We start from the raw sequence: 13,218 nt of genomic DNA, 5'->3' as shown, positions 1-13,218 counted from the left end.
CAAAATCTGTGAAGCATAATGACTCTCAGTGGCGGTGTTAGAGGGGGTTGCACCGTTCGCCCTCTTGATTGATTGAACATATTAGACAAAACAGTATCCAACCTCTTCCTCTTTCTAGACGGAAAAGATACAAACTTCAGTCGCAATACCCCCTTTTTCTGCACCCATCCCTATTGTAAGAAAACTACCAGTAATTCTCAATAAAGTTTTAAAAGATATGTTTTGAAATTGGTTATACTGCATTTTTGCTTTTATAGCCATGTTGTAATTCATTTACCTGCCATTCTATACAGGAAGTAATTTTCAATCGTGTGATAGGTCAACTTTCGTATGCTTTCATTCACAGAGCTTGATCAAACGGCTTCGAGAGTACTTGCGTATTATTCAGAATCAATCGGGTTCGAATCCCGCTCGCGCCGGTAAGTGAGACAGTTTCCCAGTTTACTTTCGGAAGGTCGGTGGTCTCTCCCCAGGTACATTGTATCTGGGTTCTCTCTTCCACCAATTAAAAACTGGGCGCCACCAGATAACTGAAAAATTGTTGAGTGTGGCGGAAAACAGCAAAACAATCAATCAACCATTTTCTGACTTTTTCTTCACATCTCCAACCACTGGATAGGAGTGATAAAACAGACCCGGAACTAGAGTGATATTCTTTTCAGAGTGTAAAAAACAAAATCAAACTGGATACTTTTCACTCAGAATTATTTTAAAGTTGGATGTAATAAATTTACACGTGTTTTTCGTTCCCACAGATACAGGGATTATATTTCGGAGTGCGTTATGTTCATTCATGACATGGGTTTCTGTTTCTTAAAAGTAAAAAAATGTCTGAGAGAATTGAATATTCATTGTCTTTGTATGTTCATTTCATTTCTTTTCTAGCGGCTAAAATCTCCAAAATCCCAAAAGCATCGGTTTTATTGTGAGTTTCATAGAATTCTTGAAGAGTTCCTTCATTCTTCATTCTAGTTACGTTTTGAATCATGTCTTCATTTTCCGACTTCGTACAGGTTCCCCAAAACGATAAATTTTTTCTATATGATTCACTTATTACGTCCTCCGGATTGCGAAGTTCTGGGACATGTGAGGGCATCAATGTTGTGAAAGCTGATTTCAGTGAAAGACCAGACTCCTCTAAATACGTTTTTATTTGCCTGTGACTAGCCAATCTTTTCATCCACCGCTGTGTGTTTTCCGGCACGAGATGCGAATACCAGATGGCTTCCAATGTCTCTGGTGTCAGGCAAGTAATGGTCAAAACCCCTCCTGGTTTAAGGATACGATAGACCTCCTTCAAAGTCTTGGAGAGACATGGAAAAGATTTCCCATCAGGATTTTCTTCCAAATGATGCAAGACCTGCAAAGGATATTTATTATTTGGTGCATTTACTTATTTCAAGTTTTCTGTATTTGAATTTTTTACACATCAAAGACCATGAAGCGACAACCACACACATACCATATTTATCATCGCAGCATCGAAAAGATTATCTTCATATGGCATATCAGGCAGAACTACTTTTTTGAATGACAGTCTAGTTTTCGAATGGTCAGACGGCAGTTTTGCTTTTGCCTTGGCGAGCATTCCCTCGCTGGCATCCATCAAGGTCAGGCTTCGTGGTTCAAACTGGAGAAAATAGTCTGCGTAGTTCCCTGTTCCACAACCGATGTCGATTATATCCATTTCCTAATTTAAAAAAGTTATAAATGAAGAAATTCATTTGACATCATTTGATGTAAATCAAATTGATTTGGGTTTTGGCTTTTTCTTTGTTTTTACGTCTCATCGAGATATTGTTACTCTTCTTGAAACTTCACCAATTGTAGGTGAGGTACCATAAGTTTAGCGCTCAGAGAAGGAGCAGTGAGGGTTCTTTAACATGTCAACGCCTCTCGTGTGACACGGATATCCGAAAGAATTCTGAATTGTCAGCGTTTGGGGAAGCACAAATTACTAACCCTCTTACGTCTTCGGTTTGACGTGGCCATGTCACGAGGGGAGCTTAAACTCACAACCTTCCGGTTAAAAAGCGAACGCTTTCATCACCAAGATACTACGATTGATGAAAACAGATATGCACCATATCATAACAACTTAAAACTCCTATTAGATTATTGGAAAATGTGATAGATTGCATTGTAACAAATATTTAGCTTGATGAAGTTATCAATGTATTACCTTGACAGTCTTCCCTGTAAAGTTCTCCATCATACTCTTTACTACAAAGGCATCCGTTGCCCCTCTTGTGGTGTCGTAGGATTTTGAAACTTCGTTGTAATTCGTTATTTTGCTCATTATGTCGGTTTTTTAAACCTATGAAGAGAAAAATTACATCAAATTCTTCATACACATCCATTTCCATGGTGATGTTTCCAGATCTGAAGTCTTCGGGCAAAGTAACAAGATTTTATCCTACATTTAACAACGGTAAAGAATATGATCCGAACGCTAAGTTGGGTTGTTTTTGCTCCTCACAAAAATATGAATTGCTGTGACGGATAAATTTCAGACGTAATATGCCAAAGAAGTCGTGTAAATCAAATGTGATATATTTATTGATGGTATATTGTTTAACGTCCCACTCGAGAATTTTTCACTCATTTGGAGACATCACCATTGTCGGTGAAGGGCTGCAAAATTCAGGCCTATTCTCGGTGCTTATGGCCTTTCAGCAGGGAGGGATCTTTATCGTGCCATACCTGCTGTGACACAGGACCTCGGTTTTTGCGGTCTCATCCGATGGACCGCCCCATTTAGTGTCCTCTTACAACACACAAGGGGTACTGAGGACCTATTCTAACCCGAATCCCCACGGGACTCTAAACGAAAAATTCCACAGACATTTTAGTAGATTTTAAAAACTTTTCCTTCATCAACAGCTTCAAAACGCATGACGTTTCAAAAGTTTCCAAGACTAATTCTTACGATAACTTACAAAATAGGCTTTATAACATCACAAACAGCTGCTTCTTCAATAGAAATGGAACAAAGGGAATATCTTGTGATCAATTATCAAAAAATTACTTTGTTAAACTCCACTCTGAAGTTGATATTAAGAAGATGCTGGAGTTCCTCATTGCAAATATCTACGTAGTGTTTGGTGATTAGGTCTTCCAACAGTCTGTTGAAATTCCAATTGGACAAAATGTGCTCCTATACTCGGAGGTCTGTTTTTATATTCCTATGAGGCAAAATTTATTTAAAAGCTTCTAAACGAGAAGAAAAAGTTCTTGCTATAATCTTCAACTTACATATGTCGACGACGTTTCATCTATTAAAAGTAATACTTTTCATTCATATCTCGATTCGATATATCCCATCGCAGTGAAATATAAATGAAATACACCACAGAGTCTTTCATAATCAACTTCATATTTGCATATTTCATGGAACATAGATGGTATCAGCACACCAACAACTCAATTGTATGATCAATGAGATGACACCAGCTCTTCAATCACCAACTCCACAATGTTAACAATAATTTCCACAATTTTAGCATTTGATTCAATAAACGAGAGCATGATCACATGAGGACTGTTTGAATTGAGATACACACAAGGATTTCAATAGTCTCGTTTAAAGTAAACTGTTTGGAAATTCTATGGTCGTTATAATGTACAACCTATCATTAGTTCAAATGCTTTCATACGAATGGTTAGGTCATTCTCTACAAACTGATTTTGATGAAGGACAAGTCCATTTACCCGATCAAGTTATAAATTCGCGGCGGGTGAGACAGGCCACCGGGACATGCTTAGCCCTCTCTCTTAGGCACCTGATCTAACCTCTGGTGTGTCCATGGATCCGTATTCCCTTCTTGTTCTTCTTTATAGGATTTATGAGATTGTTCACACTTCGTTATCCTCACTTTTCCATCAATGATTCAAAGTAATAGCATTAACAATTAATTCTTTTTCGAATGAATGAATCTTCCTATAAGGAATAAAAATAGAGAGGCCCTGGATATACCTGGATGCTTACTCCTTCTATGCACCTGATCCCACATCAGGTGCATAGAAGGAGTAAGCATCCCCTGTCGACCGGTCATGAAATTCAAATATTACTGTCAAGTACAAAATTTACTGTGTTTACACTTGCAATGTGAGTCACACTCACATATACCTTCTATTTTATTTTTGTATGCTGTTTTTACGACCTAATCGAGATTTGTTTTCATTCATGATGAGACGTCACCAGCTTGAGGTGAAGTCCACAAATTTTGACCTTGGACATGGTGCTCAGGGCCGCATTAGTGAGTGTGGGTACAGGTTTTAAGGTCATATCTGAAGGACCCGTATATTTCACTTCTGATGTCTTTGCTGGGCGAAAGAACATTCAATAACTATATCAACCGTTTTAGGTTTGGCGTGGCGCCGGTGTCTAAAATAGAACTCGATCCTCCCGGGTGCGAGGCGAACGCCCTTACCACTAGGTTATTGTCACCGGTCTGTGTATGCGTGTACCGCACTAATCCTGCGTGGCTTTAAATTTTAAACGCGACATGTACCATAGATCATTGAATAGTTTTACAATATTTATAATAAAAAGAGAGATCTGATAACAATATAAACGGAAATTGAATCTATAGTCATATGATTATGGGTTTCGATCAGTGTATGTAATTGTATGTAATTAGACAGTCATTCATTCTTTCTTTATTTCATCCCATGGGAGATTGCATGAACAATACAGAAATTACATCATTAGAGTATTACACATATTCATATATACAAAGGAAAAGGATATGAGATTCGTAAATAAGAAGAAAGTTGAGCACAAAATAAGTACAGGCGATACATAGCTAATTAGAATTGAACACTGGAAATGGTGAAAAACCTGCAGTTATGTAAGACGTAACTGTCTGTTGTAACATGCTGCTGCATACCTTGTGAAAAATAATAACGTTTATCTTCTATTACTTGTGACCTGAATCATGTCATTTTATAAATATTATCTAGGTTGAGACCCACTTTTGTCAACTAAGGTCATACACCTTATGTAATCGTTTTCAAGGTTTTGAAATAAGATAACTCATATATTCGGTTCAAATTTTATGTTACATCTAAAGCGAGTTGATGTACATGTAAAGTGAGTTGTAACAGATTTACATGTGATAATTGTTCGTAGACATAGCAATAAACTGCAGTGGTTTTAAGTTCGAAAAGTTTACTCTTAAATCATGTCGCAAATTTCTGATTTTCAAAATAGATGAATGTTAATGACTACAAAATAAATTATACATTGATTTGATACATCTATTTAATTCTATCCTAGCTGCTGAGATTTCCAATACCCCGAAATTTATTTTTTTCTTGAGTTTCTTGGTCTTGTTGGAGGGTTCCTTCATTAAGTGTATATGAGATAACTTCTAGTTAGAAAGAAAGTCTGTTTTGAGAATCGCAGACAACGGGTTCTCTTTAACTTTTATCAAGATAGGCTGGGTGACTCCAACTGGAATAAATATTCGGTGTGATTTCCTTTCCATATAGTAATGTCCTGATCAACTTGGTCATATAGTATCTCAATATTCCTCCGCAATAATTCAGAATTGAAGATACCATTAATCATTTGAAGAAACCATCATATGAATTGATGCTTACTTCAAATAATTAAAGATATCTTCAATATTTGGAGTTTATGTTGATTTGATGCTCCATATGAAATAAATCACCATGCGAGTTGGATTAGGGCGGTGTTCTTTTTAAAAGAGAAAATAAATTCCCTTCATACAATAATGCACGTTAATTAGCAAACACAGCAGGATTTGATATTCAAATTGACGGCGTACTATAAAACTAAATTAAAGCTAAGTCAAGAGGTATAAAATCATTGTGATATTTTCATATTGAAAGCAAAACCATATGCACTATTCTCAATGTGTGCTGCCCTTCAAATCAAATTCGCTATAATGATGACATTGATTGTATCTGGATTGATATTGTATCTGTCTGATTAAAGAAAGAATCAATAAACCAGTCGATTCATCAGTAGAGTATACTTGTTTGGTACGTACTAGTGCATAATTTATGAATGAAAACGAAAACCATTCCATCAATAAACTTGTCAATAGATATTCAATAAAATCTATCAGATCTGTGGTTAGTATATGAATATTCTAATCTGTATATCTACAAAAGAACAAAAACATCCATCTGCTATAACTGAAAAACTAAAACCAATAACAAATCAATAAAAACAATTCTGATGAAAAATATCTTTTATAGTTGAAGCCAAAAAAATTCGTAGAGGCCAAATTTGAGGCCCGGCCAACATTTGGGTTTGAGCCAAATTAGAGGCCAAAATTGAGGCCAGGCCAACTTTGAGGCCAGACCAGGCCTCAAGACCATAAACTGAGAATCGACTTTAGTCAAAATATTGATTACTTATATCTAAAGATTTTATCTAGCATAGATTTTTAAAACACTGCAAGTTTATAAAAAATCAAATGCAAACATAAGCTGACAATGTTATTTGTTGATGAAACTTATTTCAAAAGTTAGCTGGATTTGAAATTTAGACTTAAGTCTATTCTCAATTTATGGTAAGGTTTTATATATGTCCAAATTGACGACTAAGATGTATTTCGTGTTGTGACACCATACCATTTCTGTTTACATAGACACACGTAGAGTGGTGTATGAGCCTACCACTATGGAGGAATATCAGTGCCGCAGTTCTATTTTGATATCTCTTTATTTCTTATTTTTTTTATTCTAAGTTCTTGCTTTTGCATTCTTATTTGAATATTTTTATTATTATTTCTTATTTTCCCAATTTTATTTCAATATCTTTATTCTTTTTTCTTGTTTTTAATTCTATTTTTCTGTTTTCTCAATTTCATTTTATTACAACAAGATATAAAATTAGAAAGATATAATTAGAATTTTAGAATATCCAAGTTAGAATTCGAAAGTTGGAATATGAAAGAGGGGAAAGAAGTAAAAAACACAAATGCCCCCGATAATGGCCAATTCCGAAGATGGCCAAGGTCACAAGGACAAATATCTTGGTACCAGTAGAAAGATCTTGTCACAAGAAATTCTCATGTGTAATAAGAAAGCTCTAATATTTACCGTTTAGAAGTTATGACCAATGTCAATTTTTTTTAAAGTAGGTTAAATGTCAAGGTCAAATGGTTAGTACCAACGGAAAGGTCTTGTCACAAGGAATACTCATGTGAAATATCAAAGTTCTATCACTTATTATTCAAAAGTTATTAACAAGGTTAAAGTTTTCAAAAAGTAGGTCAAACTCCAAGGTCAAGGTCACTGGGTTAAGAATGTTGGTACCCACGTAAAGGTATTGTCACAAGAAATACTCATGTGAAATATCAAAGCTCTAGCACTTACTGTTCAAAAGATATTAGCAAGGTTAAAGTTTCAGACAGAATGACAGAATTACAGAATGACAGACAGGACAAAAACAATATGCCCCCCGATCTTCGATCTAGGGGGCATAAAAACTTAAAATAAGAAGTCATAATTAGTTACCCGGATGAAATTTTGTTGACAAATTAAGACGACAGAGGACTCTAAATAAATTAAGTGACACGTCGTCATCAATAAACAATAAATAATAAAGTTGAGGTACAATTGGGTAAATAAGTAAGAATAAAAAAAAAGAAGAATGAATATATTTGAAAAAGAATTCAAAAACAAGAAGTTAGAATTAAAATGAGAAATAAAAAATAGAAATATCAACATAAAATCGTGGCACTGATATTCCTCCTTAAACCACGACCGCCGTGTTGCAGGTGGAGGAACAGAACATCGTATAACTAATGCGTCTATATATTTTGCTGAAAACGCTTAAACTGAGAAGAATCAGCATGCGTTATATAAGTATCCGTGGTTGATACAAAATTACAACTGCTGTTTTATATAAAAATGATACTTACGACACAGATAAAACAGCACTTCGGACAGAATTACTTCCTTGTACGAAAGCCCAGAAATTCACCTTGCGATATTCACGGCACACTTTGAGGAGCACTTTGTGGCTAGTAACAACCTTGGAGTGTATATATTGAGAACGAGAGACACGTGATTTTATTATCGGCGCTTTTTTTGTATGAGCACTAGCCATTCGTATGAAAGATGATTAATATATTAAGTTCAAATTCAGTTCATTCTCTCACACCGTGCACTTTATCGTACATGCTGTCGGAACACTTCTAGTATACCGGTCCCCAAAATAAGGCGCTTAAATGTGTGCCACCGAAGGCGGTTTAGTATATATATACGATCGCGTTAGCGATCAGTAAAATCGCTAAAACGGAAAAAAATCACAAAAATAACCAGGGCCGTAAATTAACCTTCAATTTGGAGGAAGCACACTGAACACGTTTCGTGCAAAATCCTTGATTCTAGGGCCTTCTAAGATGTTACTTGACTAACTCATTCTAAAAGAAAGATTTGGAATGCTTTTTAAGGGAGGTATCATGTTCTTAGTTATTGGAAACAACATAAATTCTAATGAACTTTAAATTTTAATTTTTTTTGGATCAAAAGTTGGAGGAGGCAGCTGCCTCCTCCGCCTCCATGTAATTTACGGCCCTGAAATAACCCCAAATTCGAATTCCTTGTTAAAAATGAAGTTTAAAAAACTGTTTTTTAAATCAGTTTTTTAAATCCGAAATGAAAAATAATACAAGAAGACGTACATTTTTTGTTCCAAAATAAATGGAATCTGTTGTTGAGCAAAAGGGTCACGTGCGCTTTGTATACGCAATTCTCATGAATATTTGTATGATACGACGTCACTGGTGTTGATGTAAACAAACTGAACAGCTGATTTGCGATGAAAATGCCTCTAAAAGTGATTTTTTTTAAATTTGTGCTGATGCAAGAGAGCTGATTCACTAGGATTATCAGTTTTGATAAATTTGGACGGCAAAATCTGTGGCAGCTGTGGCAACAGGAAATTTGGATTAAAGGATTCGTCATAATCAAGCGACGGATTTATATGGAGATGTTCTAACCAAAATTTCCATCAGGACTGGTAGCTGGTTTGAAAAGTACAAATTAACGCTGGAAAAAGTTCTGTTAATAACATATTTCTGGGTATACAAAGCTAGTAAAAGTTTCGTGAGACACGAACTTGAAATTGCAAGTCTAACTGTTGTTGATTGGTATAATTATTCCAGATAAGTGCATCCATATTTAAGAGAAGAATTCAGAAAAAATAGGAGGAGTGGGATTTTTTTTTTTTTTTTTTTTTTTTTTTTTTTTTTTGAAATTGACGAAATTTGGTAAAAGAAAATTGCACAAGGGACGGAAAGTGGACGGTGTCTGGGTTTTTGGAGGCACTGAAAAGGAGACGAAAAGGTGCTTGTTTACAACAGTGGTAGATCGAACACGAGAAACTTTGCCTGAAATAATAAAAATCAAGATACAGCCCGGTACAACTATAATTATAAACTTGGGGCACACACCAATACTATAGAATCTACTTGGCGTGCATTAAAAAAGTCATTACCGGTCAGCAGCACAGTTAAATCTCTGTACGATACTTATTTTGGTCAGTACTGTGTAACGCTTCGGATGTTTCACACTCTAACAGTTACTAGGAATAAAAACCAAGTCGCTGAATAAAGTTTATAATTTATTCAAGTAGATATAAAATTCAACATATGGGATATAGATAAATAACTGGAACAAATCTCAACACACAGGACGGACTCTGGTCATAATCGGTACAATTACCGATACATATTGGGATTCGTCGGCACAATATTTCCGACAAAGATATTACGTATATTAATGTTCAGCAAAAATCCCCCACCTAAACTAAAACTTAAATGGCTCTTAATAAAAATTCCCTAACTAACAAAAGTAAATATTTCACCGCTAGTACAATTAACTAGCTCATATGTGAAAATATTCCCTGAAACTAAGCCTACTAAATACTAGTACTTTACTAGCAATAATGTACTTCAGTTACATTAACTGAACTAGTACCTTATGTTCAGCAAACTTCTGGGCTGCACACACGGTAACAGGAACAGCTTCTAATAAACAGTCAAATCGAAGAAGAGCAAACGATACTCAGCGTCTGTTAATTTATAGTACTTCCAAAACCCGCAAAAATCAATAACCAATCATAATTAATAATTCCATCCCGTAAATAATAATTAGCCAATCATACGTAATTATCATCCCGTAACAAAATCCCACTCTCGTACTTCGTACATGTATGTAAAATAAATACAATACGTAAATAAATTAAAGAAGTAAATGTTAACACTTTAAAAACACATCAGCGTTTAATTAAACCGAATCTACAATCAAATCGTCCGCCAAAAATAACTACGGTAAAAATAGATCAATACACCGTGATGCATCATGGGGAAAATACACAAGTAAACAAGTATGGCGGCGGCAGAACGTTTGTAAACACGTGTGCTATAAGATGCTAAAACACATCAATGACAGGACGATAAAGGTAAATACAAATTACGGGGTAACTCTATAACTATGCATTTACATGTGAAATAACATCCAATGTGTAATTAAATACCGCAACAATGATTGACATTCAAGATACACCATAGGACATGAAAGGTTGATCGTTACAACTGCATCCGAAAAAAATATCTTACAGACTGCCAAGATTCATTCCTTAAATTTCTAGAACTCATTAAATCTGTATATGACCCCCTCGATACTCGTACCCAACCTTACTTCGTAACCCTTGATTGCCAAACAACGACTAGTTCTTCAACCCCTCGATCTGATTAATGCAAACAACAGCTTATAGATGGTAAGACAATTTTAAGTACATTTGACTTGTCAGGGGCTGCCGCCCTCAAACCCCCGCTTAGTATACTCAAACGCCGTCGGGCTTTTATTTTTATCGCACGATTTTCATTGCTCAGCATCCGAGGCGAAAATGCAAATGGCGGCGTGTTTACATTCCGCTTAGCAACGGCAAGGGAAATAACTGTTCATGCACAGTCGCGTGCTTCTGGGGACCGGTATACTAGAAACTTCCCCATGCTGTCTATTGTAAAATAATTTAATTTTGATTGTAACACGCAATTTGATTGGCTGAACACATTGAAAAAAAAGAAATGTATATTGTATAATGTAACTTGCTATGGGGACACGCCCCCTTGACAACCCAAAACGGCACTACTTTTTAAATTTCACATTGTAGCACCGTTAAGTTGTAGGCCTTCTATAAAATAGAAAATCAAGAGAACAAACTGTGCAGAATAAAATAACTTTGTTTGACTTTTTCTCTCGATGTTAAACAGGCGTACATATTTTTTAAGGCCTACTTATTAAGTGCACAAAACATTACGGTAAAAACTCGTCGGATACTAATTCTGACACAACATCATTTACAAAATAATGGTATAATAAGTACTTGCAACTTTGCTATTTTATTATAAAATAAATTTTTTCACTTGGAGGATTGCTTGATCCGCCTATCAAAGCATCTAATTTAACGCGTCATGTATTACAAAATGTACATATACTAGATGACGTCACGCCAAATCGATGGCATGTGGATCGCATTCTGTGAATTGTTTATATTTTATTTTGTCGGATTTAATAGGCGACAATGCTGCATATGTAATGGTAAGTTGTAATTTCGTTTAAAACTTTTATAAAGTCAAGAAACCGCAATTCACGTAACATTTTCTGGTGCATGACTTATTTTGTGTGACGTCGGGTTTAGATTTATGAAAAATAAACAACTCTCTGGTACTTCTATTGGAGCGTCTCAAAAGTCGATCTTTCGCTGTGTAGTAAACATTAGGCCTACATATGTAGCCTACACATATCTTCTATATCAGGATTCGTTGAAAACACCACCTTGCGTTTTCAAATTTAATTGATAATGTACATGCTGCGATTATACATAGAAGTTAGAACCAAGATGGCGGTTTTCTCGTTCGACGCTTCCTCAGTCTGTTGCTAGGTGAATCCTTGCGCGGTGGCTAAGTGATTGTTCAATTTATTGTATAAATGAAGACTTGTACAGTCAGTTTTGCCTTTTTGCATTAAATCATAAGGAATGAAGCTAATTTTGACCTATGTTATACGAAATAATGTAACTTGATGCAGTTTACGCTTCTTATAATCCGCTTCGCTGATTATAAAGCGTAAACTGCACCAAGTTACATTATATCGTATAACAAAGGTCAAAATTAGCTTCATTCCTTAAATATATATAAACAAAGATGATATACAAGGTACACTTGAAAAGAGCAGAGTAATTCTAGGTGTAGAGGATAGACTTGGTCATTTGTTTTAGATATCAAACAATTTGTTAAGTACATTGGAGTCAGCAGTTGACAATAATTTAGAAAATTTGAAAACGTTTTGGTTTGTAACAATATTTTTATACAGATATTTTCCCGCTATTTTTCAAAACACAGACACTCAAGGATATAACGAGCGTACATATATGCCGCTGAAATAGTGTAGCCCTCTTCTAATTTTTTGGGAAGAGGGCTACCACTCCATCGGATCTCCGTAACATATTTGGTGGAGATGCGGGAGTGATTCACTCTAACATCTTGTATTATTCTGTATTGTGTACTACATACTATTTACACTGAGGTTGTTCTAGTTGGTTATGTTTACTTTTTAATTTTAGTAGAAAGATTACGTAATGGTTGCATCATGGTCTTTCAAGACTGTACTAGAAAATTCATTCCTATTTTATATGTACATTGAAATTCTTTTGATAACAAAGCTCTAATTAGACACGTTACATGGTTTTTGGGTTATTATTTTTGTGTACATGTAAATTCTGTTTGGATTTATTATTCAGCCACCGTAAGTTAGTATTTTGCTATCGTCACAATTATCTTTCAAATATTAATTGTAAATAAATCTTATCAATTGTTTAATTACCTTTTGTTAGTAAATTCTGCTACGCTATACTAAGTGTTTGTTCTGACACATAACATCTGAATATTTGCTGCTTTTCTTTACTTTGACAAAAACGATATTATTATATACGTTTCATGGTCAATGTATAAATTTACAACCTGCAAGCTACGATTTCTGAGAATCTCTCCTACCGATATATTTCAATTTCTCGATTCATATGCGCTATGTTTGATGTACTGAAGCTGAACTTCCGGTTTTCAAATTCTTTGCATATACCCATATATAAGGTATTGTTTACATCAATGCAAGGAGTGGAAAGCGATTTTGTCGGCATAGGAAAGGTTTTAATTTGATATTAAGTAG

At 35.1% G+C, this 13,218-nt stretch overlaps 1 protein-coding gene across 1 annotated transcript; it reads right to left on the bottom strand.

Moving 5' to 3' along the window:
* Nucleotides 1-688: 688 nt before the first annotated feature.
* Nucleotides 689-8,025, bottom strand: LOC125658184 (demethylmenaquinone methyltransferase-like). Its single transcript, XM_048889348.2, has 4 exons — nt 7,905-8,025; nt 2,183-2,317; nt 1,463-1,690; nt 689-1,360 (listed from the first exon to the last, which is right to left on the bottom strand). Exons 2-4 carry the CDS (start codon nt 2,297-2,299, stop codon nt 866-868), a joined length of 840 nt encoding a protein of 279 aa, XP_048745305.2. The 5' UTR covers nt 2,300-2,317; nt 7,905-8,025; the 3' UTR covers nt 689-865.
* Between the last annotated feature and the right edge of the window lie 5,193 nt (nt 8,026-13,218).

Source organism: Ostrea edulis, chromosome 9 (assembly GCF_947568905.1).
Source record: "Ostrea edulis chromosome 9, xbOstEdul1.1, whole genome shotgun sequence".
Taxonomy (NCBI): domain Eukaryota; kingdom Metazoa; phylum Mollusca; class Bivalvia; order Ostreida; family Ostreidae; genus Ostrea; species Ostrea edulis.
Note: the sequence above shows the minus strand (reverse complement) of the source record. Positions and strands in the feature narration are given on the sequence as shown.

Excerpts from the sequence above, each read along its gene's own strand:
- LOC125658184 (XM_048889348.2), bottom strand. The coding sequence starts at position 2,299 with ATGAGCAAAATAACGAATTACAACGAAGTTTCAAAATCCTACGACACC. Across the intron at positions 1,691-2,182 it reads TTACAGGGAAGACTGTCAAG|GAAATGGATATAATCGACAT; the intron begins GTAATACATTGA and ends TTTTTAAATTAG. Across the intron at positions 1,361-1,462 it reads ATGCTGCGATGATAAATATG|GTCTTGCATCATTTGGAAGA; the intron begins GTATGTGTGTGG and ends TATCCTTTGCAG.